A 19,101-nucleotide genomic window follows, 5' to 3' on the forward strand; every position below is an offset into this window, starting at 1 on the left:
GAGATTTACCAGAATGGTTCCAGGGATGAGGGATTTTAACTACAAAGTTGGGCCGGAGGAGCTGGGGTTATTCTTGCGACAAATGAGACTATGGGGAGATTTGATAAGAGTGTACAAGATTCACAGGTTTAGACAAGGTAGACAATAAAAAGCTGTATTGCGCATGAGATACAGGAAGCATGTGAGGAAGAACGTTTTTGTTTCACTGCAGGCAGACTGACTGCCTATGAGGTTGTCAAAGTAGAGATGATTAATAATTTCAAAAAGAAATTGAATGAACATTTGAAGGAAATAAATTTGCAGGACTACAAGGATAGAGCAGAGCAATGGAACTGGCAGCACTCTACTGAGTGCTGGCGTTGAGTGAAGGGGCAAAATGACCTCCTTCTGTGGCACAGAGACGTTCTCAAAAACTGGTGACTTGGGACTGAATCCATGCCGAATTTCAGGTTTAGTCGGTTTTTGGAGTTGGGCAGAGTGTGTTTTACAGCACCCAGCCAAACAAGTCAGTAAGTTCTCTTACTCATTTGTTAAGAATTAAAATTCATGCATGGCACAACTCCAGTTTTCAGAGCCAGATTTGAGACACTACCTGTATTATGACTATATGAATAGAAATTGCACTGTTGATACTGATCATAGGTTTCATTTCCACATTCCATGAACTCCACAAAGAGGGAGCCATCAACTAAAGGGGGAAGAAATAAAACTAGACACTATCACAAAGAGCCTCATCATAACTGCATCATGTAACTCTGGATTGGAGGCACTTTATTTGCCTTAGCTTTAAACCAGAGAGGTAACTATTCCTCTCCCAAGTGCCATTAAAACAGCACCACAGATCACTGTTCGAAATGGAAGGCAGGCAGGTGAAAGGATTCGAAAGAGGAGCTGAAGTACATTTACAGAACGAGGAAAAACATACATGTTCACAGCTTTATTTCTTTGATTCCAAAAAAAAAACCTAAATTAAGTGAGAACCTAGATGTGGGTTCAGTGACGTCACGCAAATCACTTGGGCTGCAATACCAGGTTGCTCATTTTCCTGTGCCAATGTATTTGGACAATATCTATCAACAGTGTCCAAACTGTTCAAGGCAGCAGCAAGTTAAAGCTTCTACAGTTTTGATCCATGCATTTCCCACTGTAAAAATAGAACGATCTGTGATCTTTACCCAAAGATACATTCTATTGTTATCCTGTCTTTGTGCTGAATATACGCCCCATTAAAGACAGTTTTCCGAGTTAGTAACTACACTCTGTTATTTTTAAAAATAAATTGAGTGCCCAATTCATTTTTCCCAATTAACGGGCAATTTAGCGTGGTCAATCCACTGGCACATCTTTGGGCTGTGGGGGCGAAACCCACGCAAACACAGGGAGAATGTGAAAACTTCACACGGACAGAAACATTAAAAATTATGAAGGGAATAGATAGGATAGATGCGGGCAGGTTGTTTCCACTGGCGGGTGAAAGCAGAACTAGGGGGCATAGCCTCAAAATAAGGGGAAGTAGATTTCTGACTGAGATTAGGAGAAACTTCTTTACCCAAAGGGTTGTGAATCTATGGAATTCCTTGACCAGTGAAGCAGTTGAGGCTCCTTCATTAAATGTTTTCAAGATAAAGATAGATAGTTTTTTGAAGAATAAAGGGATTAAGGGTTATGGTGTTCGGGCCGGAAAGTGGAGCGGAGTCCACAAAAGATCAGCCATGATCTAATTGAATGGCGGAGCAGGCTCGAGGGGCCAGGTGGCCTACTCCTGCTCCTAGTTCTTATGTTCTTATGTAACCCAAAACCGGGATCGAACCTGGAACTCGGCGCCGTGAGGCAGCAATGCTAACCACTGCGCCACCGTGCTGCATCTCTCTCACTCTCACTCCCCCAACACACAACCCATGTTTTGAGTACAGTGGACAGTGCCTTAGCGAAACCCTGCCAAAACCCTCTGAGCTTCGTGCCCAAAACATGTGGACATGATTTGCTGGGCTTCCCGCGCACCTCGCACACCTGTCCTCTACCCCAAAAAACTTGCTCATCCTAGCCACCGTCATGTGTGCCCGGTGGACTACCTTGAATTGTATCAGGCTAAGCCTGGCACATGATGAGGATGTATTAACCCTGCTTAGGGCATCCGCCCACAGACCCGCCTCTATCTCTCCTCCTAGCTTGTTTTCCCACTAGCCCTTAAGCTCCTCCACCGGAGTTTCCTCAGATTCCAAAAGTTCCTGGTAATGGGAAACCCATTGACTAGCCAGTGTAACGGAGCATTCCGCTGGCGGGGTGAAACAGAAACGTGGCGCGGCGGGGAATCCAGCCCCAGGTCATGTTTGCCATCTAGATGGATCTGTCACAAGTTGGATCTAAAAGAATAAAGTTCAGCAATTTTGTTCACAGAAATCTACATGATCAGTGAACATAGCAAATAGGAGCAGGAAAAGACCATGTGGTCATTCAAGCCTGCTCCACCATTCAATATCTTGGCTGATCAGCAGCTTCACCTCCATTTTTCCCTCACTGCCCCCCTCTCAGCTTGCATGTACACCCAACCTTATCATGGTTGGGGGGGGTTACTGGGATAGGTTGGGAAGTGTGGGCTAAGTGGGGTGCTCTTTCCAAGGGCCAGTGCAGACTCGATGGGCCGAATGGCCTCCTTCTGCACTGTAAATTCTATGATTAGCAAACTGAAGATACATTACTTTCTTCATCTATTAACATAGATTGCAAACAGCCTTGGCTCTAGCACTGATCCTTGCAGGACTCCACCACCTATCCGTCTGCTAAATTAAAAATGCACCATTTATCCCTACTCCCCTTCCATTAATCAATCCTCTAGTCGTGCTAATACATCACCCCTGAACTCCATGGGCCCTGATCGTGTGTATTAACCTTTTGCATGATAACTTATAAAAAGCCTTTTGAAGGGCAGCACAGTGGTTAGCACAGCTGCCTCATGGCACCGAGGACCCAAGTTCAAACCACGCTGACCTGTTCTAATCATACTATGTTTTTCTAAGTGCATTGTTAAAAATTCCTTAATGATACCAATGTCAAACTAAATGCTAAATTCAAGTGTACAATAAAAGGGACTAAAATAGTTAAGAGTATTAGAACATTCAAACATCAGGTGGACTACTTTGAATTGTATCAGGGTCAGGCTGGCACTTGGTGAGGATGTATTAACCCTGCTTAGGGCATCCGTCCACAGACCCGGAGGTTGCATCATATTCAATCAATTCCAAGAACCTTTCTATTTTTTGATAACATAAACCCTATGTAATGCTATAGCTTTCAAAGATATCCTATAATCCTGCATCAGCAGATCCATTGGTGAAAGATTCAACACTGTCAGCTGATCCTTTGAACTCGTAACTTCAGAATCATTTATTTCTGCAACCAACTAAACAAAGTCACCAAGCTGCCTAATGTCTCTTTTGCCCAGGATCTTTACTGACAAAACGTGACTGAGACAAATCACAGAAGAATGGCTGGTTCAGATTTCTGTCCATCACAACCACCCCAGTCGTCCCTATAACGGAAAGATTGTAGAATTATCCAAGCTCATCAAAATTCAAACTTGTTTATTAACCAGTATATGTGGTCAAATCCAAACAGATTACTCTGCTTGCAATTACGCGTCCCATCTTTGGAATTCCCTCTCCAAACCTCTGCACTTCCAAGACCGAATTCTGATCAAATGTCAGTCATTGATCCAATGTCTCCCAATATGTGGCTCAGAGAGATAAATTTTGTTTGATATGTTTCAGTAGAACTTTGGACAAGTTGTGCTATATTAAAGGTGTGGTATAAATGCAAGTCCTCAGTCTCAGATAACCAATGTAAACATGTTCCGGGCTTCAATATTCTGAACTTCACATCTAGGTTCACTACAAACTAAACTTCCTCTCTGGCGCTTCTCAATAACAATTTTTTCAGCTGAAAGATAATTGGCTCATGGACTGCTTAAGAATGTGTCCAGACCCAAAAGCTTGCAATGAATAGTTTATTAATCCCGAGGAGGTGACAATCTACATGAAGTCCTCTCAGGGACTACTCTTATTTGTGGACGGTTGAAGTGGCAAACAACAGAATGAAATCCACCTGGTGCTCTATTGTGCTGGTAGGGTCGGAAACAAAAGGCATAAACCAACATGGTCAAACACTAAACACCTTGTACAATAACCCAAAACCATAGAATCCAAACAGTTCAGAAGGATGCCATTTCACCATCAAGTCTGCTCCAATCAGGACAGCACGGTGGCGCAGTGGGTTAGCCCTGCAGCCTCATGGCGCCGAGGTCCCATGTTCGATCCCGGCTCTGCGTCACTGTCCGTGTGGAGTTTGCACATTCTCCCCGTGTTTGCGTGGGTTTCGCCCCCACAACCCAAAAATGTGCAGATTAGGTGGATTGGCCACGCTAAATTGCCCCTTAATTGAAAAAAAAAAATTAATTTGTACACTAAATTTAAAAAAAAGGTCTGTTCCAATCTCCTGAAAGAGCACCCTACCTAGGCCCCTGCCCTATCCCCACGCAATGATCAAGGCCAATCCACCTCATCTACATATCCCCAGACTATAGGTGGAAACCGGAGCACCCAGGAGATACTTGAAGACCCGGGGGAATGTGCAAACTCCATACAGTCACCCGGGTCCCTGACGTTGAGGCATCAGTGCTAACCACTGAGCCAGCATGAAGCCCATAACCACTGTGCCACCAAGCAGCCATCTTAAATACTGCTTCACTAACCTCCAGTACTATATCCAAGGGATATGGGGAAAGAAGGGAAATATGAGATAGAGGATTAGCCATGATTTGTTTGAATGACAAAGCAACCTCGAAGGGCAGAATGGCCTACTCCTTCTCCTAAGTACTTCACCTTATTGTTAGGTAGTCCAGGGCACTCTATTGAAAACACTTATAGAAGCTCAGAATTAATCCTTGTATCACTAGTTATGTTTTCAAATAATTCACTGGGCATGAAGCTCTTTGGGATATACTGAGGATGTGCTACACACCCCATTTGTAAAAATACTGCGGGAGAGGGGGGGGGGGGGTAAGAATTAAATAATTAACCTGTTGTATTTTCTGCCTATTTAATCATAGTTATTGTTATTAATAACATTTATTGTTTACATTTACAAACCTGGTAACTGTGGTTATTGGGCAGCCAAGAGCCAAAGACTTTGGGTGTTTTGCTAACAAATATTTCTTAATTTCAATTGTGTTGCGACTCTGGGTCAAGTGAGGCTGGAATTGACCACGCACTAACCTAGGCGGTCATAACATCACTAATTTATTTTGTCTACATAAAACGGGTGCAAATTGGTTCAAATACTCCTATATTGTCCTGTGGAAAGGAGGGCAATACATCCAGAAATAGTCCATAACAGAATCAGGTAGCTTCACTGGGACAAAATCCAACACAGGTTTACCAAACACATGTATCTAGAGATCGTTATTGTTAAGATTGATAATGTCAATAATTCAACACTATGGTTGCCAAGGCCAAAGAAAGATCTACTTAAAACCAAGGTTTTTTCAGCAAGGTAACTATGTTGATTAAACAGCAAAACCCAACCCGGATTGTTAAAAAGTTTCGACACGAACCCTTTAAGAGAAAACAACTATTCTTTAGCGAAGCTTGGAAACCAAACAACACCTGCATTCAAACGGCAGACAGCTGCCGCTGACAGCTAAATGGACAGTGAAGAATACCTGATGCAATCATGCCAATGCTCTGATGTGCTTTTGATGTTTCCTTCATACAGACCAGCAATATCCATTTTAAATGGAACTCAAAGAACACTAAGAAGCATTTATATTTCCAAACCATTTTATTTAAAATACTCACTGTCATCTCCAACTGGACCTGCAGAACATTGTGCTGGAGGATCACGAGCCAGATCTTGGAGTTCCTAGATTTAAAAATGAAAACCAAGTTAAAGTTTCATGGATCAGATGTGGAATGACAATCTTGGCTGTGCCAACATCCAAATCAAACATACACTCTGCAAATGGGACACTCTGCAAATGGTGACAATCAGGTAATAACTGGTGACAATTAGGTAATACAAAGGTGCGCACAAAATACACAATCTACAGTAATCCAACAGCTTCACGGTCACTGTTTTTTCTGCTGATGCCGACTGAATTCCTTCACAGCAACAAAGCTATGCTGGACCTTTCTGAATCACTGGTTAAACCTCAACTAGCATCCGGTAGTTGAGTAAACGCAAATTTTCCAGTGGATGCTGGAAGTCTGAAATAAAAATAGAAAATGTTGGGTAAACTCACAGGTCTGGCAGCATTTATGGAGGAACAGAGTTCACGTTTTGGACCTAAATGATCCTTTTACAATGTTAACTCTGTCTCTCTCTCTCCAGACCTGCTGGGTTTACCCAGCATTTTCTGTTCTTATTTCCAGTTGTTGGGTTTGAAAGGACTATTCAGGAATCTGGTAACAGCGGGGAAGAAACTATCTTCGAATCTGTTCATGCGCGTTCTCAGACTTTTGTATCTCTTGCCCGGTGGAAGAGGTTGGTAGAGACAATAACCCGGGTGGGAGGGGTCTTTGATTATGCTGCCCGCTTTCCCACGACAGCAGTAGGTGTAGACAGAGTTAATGGATGGGAGGCGGGGTATGCGTGATGGACTGGGCTGTGTTCACGACTCTCTGAAATTTCTTGTGGTCTTAGGCCAAGCAGTTGCCATACCAGGCTGTGATGCAGTCAGATAGGATGTTTTCTATGGTGCATCTGTAAAAGTTGGTAAGAGTCAATCTGGACATGCCGAAATTCCTTAGTTTCCTGAGGCAGTATAGGCGCTGTTATGCTTTCTTGGGTTGTAGCGTCAACATGGATGGACCAGGCCAGATTGTTGGTGATGTGCACACCTAGGAATTTGAAGCTGTTAACATCTCCACTTCGGCACCATTGATGCAGACAGGGACATGTACGATACTTTGCTTCCTGAAGTCAATGACCAGCTCCTTAGTTTTACTGACTTAGGAGAGATTGTTGTCGTTACACCATGCCACTAGGTTCTCCATCTCCCTATATTCAATCCGTAAACTTCTCTGAAGTTCTAAACTGTTCCTCCTTGACGTTGCACCTTAAAGCCTACATTTTGATCATATCCCCATGTGGCTTGTTGTGAAGTTTTATTCACTAGATTGATTCCCATGATGAGCAGCTGTCCCATCAGTATAGGTCAAGCAAGATGGGCCTATACTCTCTGGAATTTAGAAGAATGAGTGGTGATCTCATTGAAATGTATAGAATTCTTAGAAAGCTTGGTTGATGCTCTCTTGACTAGGGAGTCTAAAACTAGAAACTGTTCCCTCAGATAAGTGGTTGACCATTTCAGACTGAGATAAGAACTTCTTCACTCAGTTTCGAATCTTCAGTTCTCTACTAGTGAGGGTATTCAAGGCTGAGATTGCCATATTCTGGGCATGAAGGGAGTATATGACCTTACTCAATGATGAAGTTCAAAGGGCCAAATAGCAGACTCCTGCTCCTGTTTCTTGTTATTTTGCACAACCGTACTTTTGTCACCTCCTTTAGCAAGGTACAGCACTGTATTGCCGAAGTGCGTCTTCCTGGTTCTTTGATTGCTTAGTAATTTGGGATACTTTCAGAGAAGCCAGTAAGCTAGCCTCATTTTTATGCCATAATTCTCCTTTTCTATTATCCTGCTTAGCACAAATTGTGATTACTTGCATTTGTATAGGAAAATAATAGAGATTAATTATTTGATGCTTTCGCTTAACTAATTTCACACTGAATGAATTGCTTGTATGAGTAACCAGCTTGTACAAAAGCAAGTCAAAATAAATAAGTCATTCCAATTTGGGGCTGTTTTCAATTAGAAATGATCAGATGTTTGCTGTGAACATTCTTCTATATTAATGCCAGTGTTTCAAATCACCGTTAATCCAAAATCCTAATCTCAGTGCCATAAAACCATCCAATCTATAATCCCTTGACCAACTAGCTATTTGCCTAATCTAACAAAAGCTCTGTACTTTAACAATGACAGCAGATGAGGTTAACTGAACCTGACTCCAATGTAACCACTATGCATTTGGCAACAACCGAATGTCCTTTGAGGGATGATTTTTTTTTTTTCAGATGGCTCTTCAAATTGTTCAATGTCACTGGACAAAATCTTATCAGCCTGCAGAAAACAAACACTATGGAGTTCACTCTCAGGCAGTACTTTATGACGGTGGTCTAAACATTCTATGAGGACTGAAGCATCCATGGACAAAATTTCATTCATAATGGTTTCACAATACTTAGATTGCAAATTTGTTTTTCAGATGTTAAGTCACCACAGTCCCAGATGACCCGAGGCTGTTTCCCCTTTTGAGGGGAAAAGCTGACTGGTGATGATTTAACCTGAGGATCACCACACCGCAGAGTGAAGGGTGGGAAAGCGGGGCCTTCATGAATAACCTCAGCCGGTACAGCCCGCCCACGACCCAGGACCCCCGAAATGGCGAAGACCCCACGCGAGGACCCGAACGCGCTGCAAGGTATACCCGTACCCGCAGAACACCAGGACCCACCCGGATCGCAAACATGCCCCCCCCCCCCCCCCCCCCCAAGCAACCCCTCAACCAGCGCCCGGGACCCTGCCAGACGCGACCCCGAATACGTAACCAGCGGCCTGGTCCCCGCCAGCGCCTTGGACCCCGCCAGTCGCAACCACCTACGTTCCACAAGGTCAGACTCCTCCCATCGGATCCCAGGATCATCCAGCCGCAGACGCCGACCGAAGAGGCAAGGGAAACGCAGCGGTCTGCAGGTTAGACCGAAGCAACACGGTTTCAAGACCCCTCTCCCCAACATACTCCTGGCAAACGTCCAAGCGATCGAAAACAAGCTGGATGATCTTAACGCCAGACTTCCATCTCAGAGGGAAGTAAGAGACTGCTGTGTGCTCTGTTTCACAGAAACATGGCTCACCCCCTCCTCACCGGATGCCATACAACCTGAAGGCTTCTCAATTCACCAGGTGGACCGCACCGCGTCATCAGGCTAAGCAAAGGGTGGAGGGGTGTCCTTCCTCATCAACTCCTCCTGGTGCTTGGATGTGACGACCCACTGCTCCCCGGACCTGGAATATCTGACCGTAAAGTGCCGCCCATACTATCTTCCACGCGAGTTCACTTCAGCAATTATCACAGCGGTCTACATCCCACCCCAGGCAGAAGTGAGGAAGGCGCTGGACGAACTGTACACAGTTATAAACAACTACGAAACAGAACACCCGGAGGCCTTGTTCATCGTGGCCGGAGATTTCAACAAGGCCAACCTCAAGAGTGTACTGCCAAAATTCCACCAGCACATCTCCTGTCCCACCAGGGGCGACAACACTCTTGACCACTGCTACTCAAAAATCAAGGGCGCCTACCATTCCATCCCCAACCGCACTTTGGGAAATCAGACCATAAGACGGTGCTCCTTCTCCCGGCATACAAGCAGAAACTCAAGTGGGAGAATCCAGCTAAGAAGGTCGTGCAGTGCCGGTCCGAGGAAACAGAAGAGTTCTTACGTGACTGCTTAGAGACAGTGGACTGGTCCATATTTAAGAACTCAGCGACCATCTTAAATGAGTGTGCCACCACCACCACAGACTTCATCAGCAAACGTGTGGACGATTGCTTGCCAAAGAAAGCAGTAGGTACGTTCCCCAACCGGAAACCATGGCTCAATCACGAGATTGACTCCCTACTGAAGGACAGATCTGAGGCGTTCCAAGTCAGACGACCCTGACCTATACAAGAAATCCAGGTACGACCTCCGCAAAGTCATCCGAGATGCCAAGTGAGAATATCAAACCAAGCTAAAGTCACAGGCAGACTCTCTGTGGCAAGGACTAAACAACATAACGGGCTACAAAGCAACCAAGCAGCATCTACGGCAACAGTGCACCCCTCCCCAATGAATTCAATCCATTCTATGCACGGTTCGAGCAGGTAACCAACAATCCACTGTCGAGTGCCCCAGCAGCCCATAACCCACCATCACAGCTTCCAAAGCCAGATCGGCCTTCCTGAAAGTGAACCCTCGGAAGGCGACGGGCCCGGGCGGGTTCCCTGGTCGTGCATTCAGAGCCTGTGCGGACCAGCTGGCAAAGGTGTTCGCGGACATCTTTAACCTGTCCCTACTCCACTCCGAGGTCCCCACCTGCTTCACTGTGCCTCAATGACTACCGGCCGGTGGCCCTGACTTCAGTCGTAATGAAGTGCTTCGAAAGCTTGATCATGAAGCACATCACCTCCATACTCCCAGAACACCTTGATCCACTGCAATTCGCATACCGTCACAACCGGTCCACAGCAGACGCAATTTCCCTGGCCCTACACTCATCCATAGGGCATTGCGACAACAAGGACTCCTATTTATTGACTACAGCTCCGCCTTCAACACCATAATCCCAGCCAAGATCATATCAAAGCTCCAAAACCTAGGACTTGGCTCCCCACTAGCAAATGGATCCTAGATTTCCTGACTAACAGACCACAATCAGTAAGAATGAACAACACCACCTCCTCCACAATAGTCCTCAATACCGGGGCGCCGCAAGGCTGCGTACTTAGCCCCCTACTCTACTCCCTGTACACACACAATGGCATGGCAAAATTTGGATCCAACTCCATCTACAAGTTTGCTGACGATACGACCATAGTGGCCGGATCTTGAATAACGACGAGTCAGAATACAGGAGGGAGATAGAGAACCGAGTGGAGTGGTGCAGCGACAACAATCTCTCCCTCAATGCCAGCAATACTAAAGAGCTGGTCATTGACTTCAGGAAACAAAGTACTGTACACACCCCTGTCAGCATCAAAGGGGCGAGGTGGAGATGGTTAGCAGTTTCATATTCCTAGGGGTGCAAATTTCCAAAATTCTGTCCTGGTCCACCCATGTCGAAGCTACCACCAAGAAAGCACAACAGCACCTATACTTCCTCAGGAAACTAAGGAAATTCGGCATGTCCACATTAACCCTTACCAACTTTTAAAGATGCACCATAGAAAGCATCGTATCTGGCTGCATCACAGCCTGGTATGGCAACTGCTCAGCCCAGGACCTCAAGAAACTTCAGAATCGTGAACATTGCCCAGTCCATCACACGAACCTGCCTCCCATCCATTGACTCCATCAACACCTCCCGCTGCCTGGGGAAAGTGGGCAGCATAATCAAAGACCCCTCCCACCCGGCTTACTCACTCTTCCAACTTCTTCCATCAAGCAGGAGATACAAAAGTCTGAGGACACACACGAACAGACTCAAAAACAGCTTCTTCCCCACTGTCACCAGACTCCTAAATAACCCTCTTATGGACTGACCTCATTAACACTACAACCTGTTTGCCTCATCCGACGCTGGTGTATACCTGGTGTTGCCCTATTATGTATTTTATTTTCTTCCCATGTATTTAATGATCTGTTGAGCTGTTGGCAGAAAAATGCTTTTCACTGTACCTCGGTACAATTGACAATAAATAAATCCAATTGAACCCGTGTTTGCTGGCCTCACTCTGCATCAGGAACCAGCTGTCCAGACCACTCAAGTGTGGGCAGGGGGGCGCACCCAGAAAGAGCAGGGGGGCGCACCCAGAAAGAGCAGGGGGGCGCACCCAGAAAGAGCAGGGGGGGACCCAGGGGGGGCACAACCAGGAGGAGCAGAGGGGGCACAACCAGGAGGAGCAGAGGGGGCACAACCAGGAGGAGCAGAGGGGGCACAACCAGGAGGAGCAGAGGGGGAACAACCAGGAGGAGCAGAGGGGGCACAACCAGGAGAAGCAGAGGGGGCACAACCAGGAGGAGCAGAGGGGGCACAACCAGGAAGGACAGGGGGGCACCCAGGAAGAGCAGGGGGGCACCCAGGAAGAGCAGGGGGGCACTCAGGAAGAATGGGGGGCACCCAGGAAGAGTAGGGGGGCACCCAGGAAGAGTAGGGGGGCACCCAGGAAGAGTAGGGGGGCACCCAGGAAGGGTAGGGGCACCCAGGAAGGGTAGGGGCACCCAGGAAGAGTAGGGGGCACCCAGGAAGGGTAGGGGGCACCCAGGAAGGGTAGGGGGCACCCAGGAAGGGTAGGGGGCACCCAGGAAGGGTAGGGGGCACCCAGGAAGAGTAGGGGGCACCTAGGAAGGGTAGGGGGCACCCAGGAAGAGTAGGGGGCACCCAGGAAGAGTAGGGGGGCACCCAGGAAGGGTAGGGGGGCACCCAGGAAGGGTAGGGACACCCAGGAAGAGTAGGGGGCACCCAGGAAGAGTAGGGGCACCCAGGAAGGGTAGGGGGGCACCCAGGAAGGGTAGGGGGGCACCCAGGAGGGACAGGGGGAGAATGTCCTGCTGGTGGAGAGTCTGGGCCGCCATCTTGAGGCCCCAGCCGGAGGACAGGCCGCAGTTTCCGAGCCCAGCCCGAGGCCCCAGTCCCTGGGCTGGCCTCCCCCGGGAATGTCGCCGCCACCCCGCGGTCCAGAGGCTGTTCCCGGCTCAGAGTGAGTAGTGTGAGGGAGTAGAGGCGCCGTCCCGGCCAGGTTACCTTGTTAATCCGCTTCAGCGCCATCCCGAGGGCGGGCCTCAGCCGCTCGGCGGCGGGGGAACAGTGGGAAAGGAGGCTGAGAGCAGGCAGGCGGCGGCCTGTTCCCCACCCCCCGGGCGCCCGGTCCGCTCCTGCTGCCCACTGCCGGGCTCCGCTGCTCGCTGCCTGCTGCCGGCCACTCCCCGGCTCCGCTTGCCCGCTGCCGGCCTCGCCTCGCTCTCACTTCCCCGCTGCCGGCCTCCGGGACTCGGATTGTCGGCACAAGATGGCGGCCGCCGGAACTACATTCCCCTCCCCCAGGGCCGCAGATCCCTCCGCCGAAGAAAGAGTCCGCGCCGCCCCATTGACACAGCGCGGCGGAGGGATACATCCCGGCAGCCTGAGACCGCGCGAGATCTCCGGGGCCACCCGCTCACGTCACCGAGCCCGCCCTGCCCATTCCCGCGCGGGCACGCGCACGCCCCACTGGCACGCGCACGCCCCTCCCAGAGCAGCTGCTGCCCCACAAGTAACATTCAGTGAGTCTGCGCAGAACCGGTCCCACTCACCAGTCACTGACCACTTGTTACATTACTTTGTGCATTATATGTATTACTATATACTCTATACATATATTACTCTTTTCAACCAGCCCAGTTGATGAGATGAACAGTAGTCTTCTTGTCAAGAGAAACTAATTTATTCAGTAATATAAATTATATTTGTGAGTTCTTTTTACTTAATACTCAATTAGTTAACAAAACATAGTAAAGATAACTAACGATACAATATAATGGTTGGGATTCACCCCGCCGCCAGTTGCACCATTCTCCAGCGCCGTTTTTCAGGCACCCACGGGATCCTGGTCGAGGGCCATTAACAGCGCCCCCCCCCCCCCCCCCCCCCCCCCCCCCGGCATTTCTCCGGGCCCCGATGGGCCCCGATGGGCCGAGTGCCCTACGCGTTTGGCCGAGTCCCGCCGGGGTGGGTTCCTCACCTCCACACGGCGGGACCTGGAATGTAGGTGTGCGGGGGCCATCCTGGAGGGTGGCATGGCCCGCGATCGGGGCCAATCGATCAGCGGGCGGGCTGGTTCCGTGGGGGCCTATTTTACTCCACGCCGGGCCCTGAGGGCTCCGCCATATTGCCCGGGAGCCGGCGCAGAGAAGGGAACCCCGGCACATGTGTGAAAATATGCCGGCTGTTCCGCGCATGCGCGGAAATACACGGCGCGGGCTGTTCCCCGCAGGCTGGAGCAGTGGGGTCGCCTCCGGTGGCAACATAGCCCCCTAGAAAGGTGAGAATTCCTCACTTTCGAGGACCATTGACGCCGGAGTCGTTGGCACCGGATTTCAGGCCGGCATGGGTACATAGCCCCATTATTAGAGAATCCCGCCCAATGTGTCGTCATACCACTGACCAGTCACTGACCACATACCACTGACCAGTCACTGACCACATACCACTGACCAATAATTTTCCCACCTTGGACTCAGAAAATGAAGGAGTCTCAGGAGTCGAGTTGCACCGTATTGCACATGGGCTGGGATTTTCCAGCCCTTCCGGGCGGTGGGATCTTCAGCGCCCGCCGGGGTGGGTGAGCCTTACAAAATGCCTTAGAGTTCAGCAGGACCCGGAAGATCCCGATAGCTGCCAATGGGGAACTGCCTCCACTTTCCGAAAACATGCCGTGGCGATCGGGAAAATCCCCACCATGGAATTTATAGCTCAAAACCACACACAGTATTTATGCTCCACCTATCCTGCATCTAACCCAGGGCAGCACGGTGGCATTGTGGATAGCACAATTGCTTCACAGCTCCAGGGTCCCAGGTTCGATTCCGGCTTGGGTCACTGTCTGTGCGGAGTCTGCACGTTCTCCCCGTGTCTGCTTGGGTTTCCTCCGGGTGCTCCGGTTTCCTCCCACAGTCCAAAGATGTGCAGGTTAGGTGGATTGGCCATGCTAAATTGCCCTTTGTATCCAAAATTGCCCTTAGTGTTGGGTGGGGTTATTGGGTTATGAGGATAGGGTGGAGGTGTTGACTTTGGGTAGGGTGCTCTTTTCAAGAGCTGGTGCAGACTCGATGGGCCGAATGGCCTCCTTCTGCATTGTAAATTCTATGAACCCAATCAGCATATCCTTACAGTCCTATCCCTTGTTTACTGAGTTGTAATTGCTTGCCTATATAAGGCCCTTAAATACATCATTCTTTATTCACTTCAAATATTCCATGAGGTACCACACCCAAGCTCACTGACCTAAATTGGTTCCCAGTCAAGCAATGCCTTGATTTTAAAATTCCTCCCCTGGCCCTGCCCCTCCTTATCTACGTAATCTTCTCCAACCCCACCATCCACTGAAATATCTGTGATCTTCTAATTCTGGCCTCTTGTGCATCCTAAATTTTAATCTCTCGGCCAGTTGACTAGGCCCCAAACTCTCCACACCTGTACTTTGTTTTCGTCCATTAAGACCACTCTGACGAAGCATTTTGTCATCTGATCTAATATCGCCTCATAAGAACGTAAGAGCTAGGAACAGGAGTAGGCCATTCAGCCCCTCGAGCCCGCTCTGCCATTCAATACGATCATGGCTAATCTCATCTCGGCCTCAACCCCACTTTCCTGCCCATTGTCCATAACCCTTTAACCCATTACTAATTAAACATCTGTCAAGCTCCTCATTAAATTTACTCAATGTCCCAGCATCCACTTCACTCTGGGGTAACGAATTTCACAGATTGACGATTCTTTGAGAGAAGTAATTTCTCCTCATCTCTATTTTAAATCTGCTACCCCTTATTCTAGAATGCCCCACAAGAGGAAACATCCACTCTACGTCTCCTTTATTCATACCTTTTATCATCTTATATTCTTCAATTCGATCTTCACACATTCTTCTAAACTCAAGAGAATATAGTCCTAAACTGTTCAAGCTCTCTTCTCTGGAATCAATCGAGTGAACCTCCTCTGAACTGTCTCTAATGCACCTACGTCCCTCTTCAAATAAGGGGACCAAAACTGTGCACAGTCCTCCAGGTGCGGTCTCACTAATACCTGATACAGTTGCAGCAACACTTCCTTACTTTTATACTGTAGGCATCTAAAATGGACACCAGTATACAAAATGGAGAACTGCAAAGACTGCAGGGAAAAACGGACATAGTCCAGGACAAACAGCTTGCAGAAGCTTTCAACAGTGAGACACTCGTAAAAACCGGTTTCCCCACAGCTGCAGAGTCCAGGCAGCGATGTTAATGGGAAAACGATCTGCATACTAATGAGGTGATACCGGGACAGCCCCAGATACAATAGATACATTTAAGTATTGATTGATACTTTTCTATAGCTACCCAGCCAGGATGGCGCCAGAGGAACCAGGACAATGAGCCCTAGGAACCGCCCCAGCCATCGAGAAACGACCCCAGGATAGGGGGGTTCGATTCATATCGATTGGGAAAGACCCAATCGATCCCCAGCAGGTGAGAGAGAGCCCACCCCAAGGGGCACGGACCTCTGGGGACCTATAAAAAGAAGGTCCCGCACATGGTTCGGCCTGCTGTCTCCTGTTGCCTCCTATCTCCGGCCTCCGACTCCAGCCTCCAGATCTTGTCTTTCATCACCGGCCGTTGAGCAGCAGCCATCTATAAGTAAGTGCCAAAACAACGATCGCTACGTGACCCAGGCATTGCTTGTACTCTTGCCGACTATTAGCGAACAGAAGTTGCAGACCAGAAAGGAACAAAGGCCTTGTTCCCTGACCTTGCTTGTTCCTACTTAGATAAGTATTAGTCGTTTAATAGTAGAAGTAAGTTAGTCTTTTAGCGTGTGCATGAGTATTTATTATAATTGTTATAATAAACTCTAATTGTTTTGGACTTACTAATCGGTGTATGACTTTATTGACTTGAACTTGACCTTAGCACTTGTGACGGTGTCTCTTACGGTACCTGGCGACTCCAGAGCATAGAAATAAGAAACAGAGCCAAACGAGTGTTAAGCACACTGCCTCTATTGGAGGAGTGTTAAACACACTAACTCAGCAAGACCAACAATACTCTATTGCTTTGGTAATAAATGCCAACATTTCATTTGTCTTCCTTGTTACCTGCTGCACCCACTTACTAGTTTTCTGCAATTAATGCACAAGGACACACAGATCCCTCTGCACCGACTCACTCTGACGTTTCTCTCCATTTAGATCATAAGTTGCTTTTCCATTTTTCTGACTGTTGGAACCAACAATTCTACGGACACGTGCTTGTAGATTTAGAATAGCGGTTTTAATATACTCACAACAGAGCCAGCCTGTTAGCCATTGAACTTTCGGTGAACTGGCCGGCTGACCATGTGGCACTAATCTTTATACCGCAGCTCCGGGGGAGGAGTCCTGGGCGGAGCCAAGGGAGAAGCCCAGTACAATTCTCGAGCATTCCCAGAGCTACTCCCCCTGGTGGTCAGGTAGTGCAACTGCACTTACAATATAGACACATGTATATACAGATTATAATCCGGTGTGAATCACATTCACCACACTGACCAAAATGGATAACCTCACACTTATCCATGTTAAACGCCATCTGCCAAATTGTGGCCCAGTCACCTAACCTAACCTATCCATCTGTAAATGTCTATTCCTTTATTGCAACTTACTATCCCACCTATTATAGTGTCACCTGCAAATTTAGACAGACGTTAAACTAACTGGTGTATAGGGCAGCACGGTGGCGTAGTGGGTTAGCCCTGCTGCTCCACGGCGCCGAGGTCCCAGGTTCGATCCCGGCTCTGGGTCACTGTCCGTGTGGAGTTTGCACATTCTCCCCGTGTTTGCGTGGGTTTCACCCCCACAACTCAAAGATGCAAAGATAGATTGAATACACCAAATTGCCCCTTCATTGGAAAAAATGTTTTAAAAACTAACTGGTGTATCCTACTTTCTGCCTCCCTCCCTTTTTGAAAAAGGGTGTTACATTAGCATTTTTCCAATTCACTGGACCCTTTCCTGCATCCAGGGAATTTTGGAATATTACAAACAATAGATGCACTATCTCCACTGCCACTTCCTTTAATGCCCTAGGAAGTAGGCCACCAGGCTCCGTGGACTTGTCTACCTTCAATTCCAATAGTTTGTTCAGTACTTTTTCCCTATTGATGATGATTGTTGTAAATTCCTCCCTTTCCCTGAGATTGAATGCAAATCTCTGCATTGCCTGTAACTGTTGTCCCCCACCGGAAAATGGAGACAAAATACTGATTTAGTGTCCCTGCTATTTGTGTATTCCCCACTATTAACATGTGGCTCAGTATCATACTTTGTTTCATAATGCTCTTGTGAAGCACCGTGGGACATTTCATTACATTAAAGGCACTGCAGAAACCTAAGTTTTGTTGTTGTTGTAGCAATTTTGACGTCCTAACCAATTGCTGTTGTGACAATTGAGATTGAAAGCAAATCGGTAACAGTTGCAATGTGGTTGGCGGTGCTGCATTTCATGGTCATTTATGGAAGAAATCTGTCCATCGTTACTTAGACAGTGTGGCCACAAAATGGGTGGATAAGAGATTCCACAACAATGAAACTTTTACAATTTTCTGAATCACAAACAACTTCCTAAATGCTTTGTAGGCTAAAATATTTAAACAGTGAGTAGGTTTGCCAATCCCAATTTATAGGGCCCATCAAAGAAGGAGAGTACGTTGGAGGAGCTGAACATGTGGTGTTAGTTCAGGAAGCAGAGAAATGATTTGCTTTGGAAACCTATGTCACAGCACCAACTACAGGTGAACTGGTGGCACTTTTATAGTTGATTTTCTCATTGTAAAAAAAGACCTGACATTTCTATAGCACCTCTCACAACCTCAGGACATCCAAAAGCACTTTACAGCTAATTACATTCTTTTGAAATGTAATCACTCTTGTACTGTAGGAAACATGACTGTCAATTTTGCACAGCATGGTCCCATAAAGAGCAGTGGGATACATAACTAGATAATATATTTCAGCGATGTTAGTTTTTTTTTTATAAATGTTTTTATTCAGTTTTCATATTTTATATTGAACAAATTACAAATTGTTAGGAGAAAGAAAAAAGAAAAAAAACAAACACGCAAAAATTAACATACATATTTACAGGTAAGCATCTTCGTAGTAGTAACTGCGCCCCCCCCCCCCCCCCCCCCTCAACATGTTTATTTAGTTTGGTTTTGGGCCTTAGCTAGCCATCGAACCCCCGTAACGGACCTGTAGCCCCCCCCCCCCTCCCGCTACCTTCCCCCGACTATTCTTCCTCTTGTACATTGGCCACAAATAGGTCCCGGAACAGTTGCATGAATGGCTCCCACGTTCTGTGGAAGCCGTCGTCCGACCCTCGGATGGCAAATTTGATTTTCTCCATTTGGAGAGATTCCGAGAGGTCGGACAGCCAGTCCGCAGCTCTGGGCGGTGCTGCTGACCGCCAGCCAAACAGGATTCTACGGCGGGCGATCAGGGAGGCAAAGGCAAGGGCGTCTGCCCTCCTCCCCAGGAATAGATCTGGCTGTTCTGAAACCCCGAAGAC

The 19,101-nt window shown here is 47.6% G+C and overlaps 1 protein-coding gene across 2 annotated transcripts in view; it reads right to left on the reverse strand.

Moving 5' to 3' along the window:
• LOC119963571 (ubiquitin-conjugating enzyme E2 D2-like) overlaps positions 1–12,860 on the reverse strand; it is a 55,543-nt gene extending 42,683 nt beyond the window's left edge. Inside the window, exons 1-2 of one of the 2 annotated variants that reach the window (XM_038792895.1) lie at positions 12,566–12,860; positions 5,853–5,916 (exon numbers count right to left, since the gene is read on the reverse strand). In XM_038792895.1, the coding sequence (XP_038648823.1) occupies positions 5,853–5,916; positions 12,566–12,589 (88 nt within the window). In that variant the 5' untranslated portion in view covers positions 12,590–12,860. The remainder of the gene's footprint in view (positions 1–5,852; positions 5,917–12,565) is intronic. The other variant, XM_038792896.1, reaches the window with a different exon arrangement.
• Between the last annotated feature and the right edge of the window lie 6,241 nt (positions 12,861–19,101).

The sequence above is a fragment of the Scyliorhinus canicula genome, chromosome 3 (genome assembly GCF_902713615.1).
Source record: "Scyliorhinus canicula chromosome 3, sScyCan1.1, whole genome shotgun sequence".
In the NCBI taxonomy this organism is placed as follows: domain Eukaryota; kingdom Metazoa; phylum Chordata; class Chondrichthyes; order Carcharhiniformes; family Scyliorhinidae; genus Scyliorhinus; species Scyliorhinus canicula.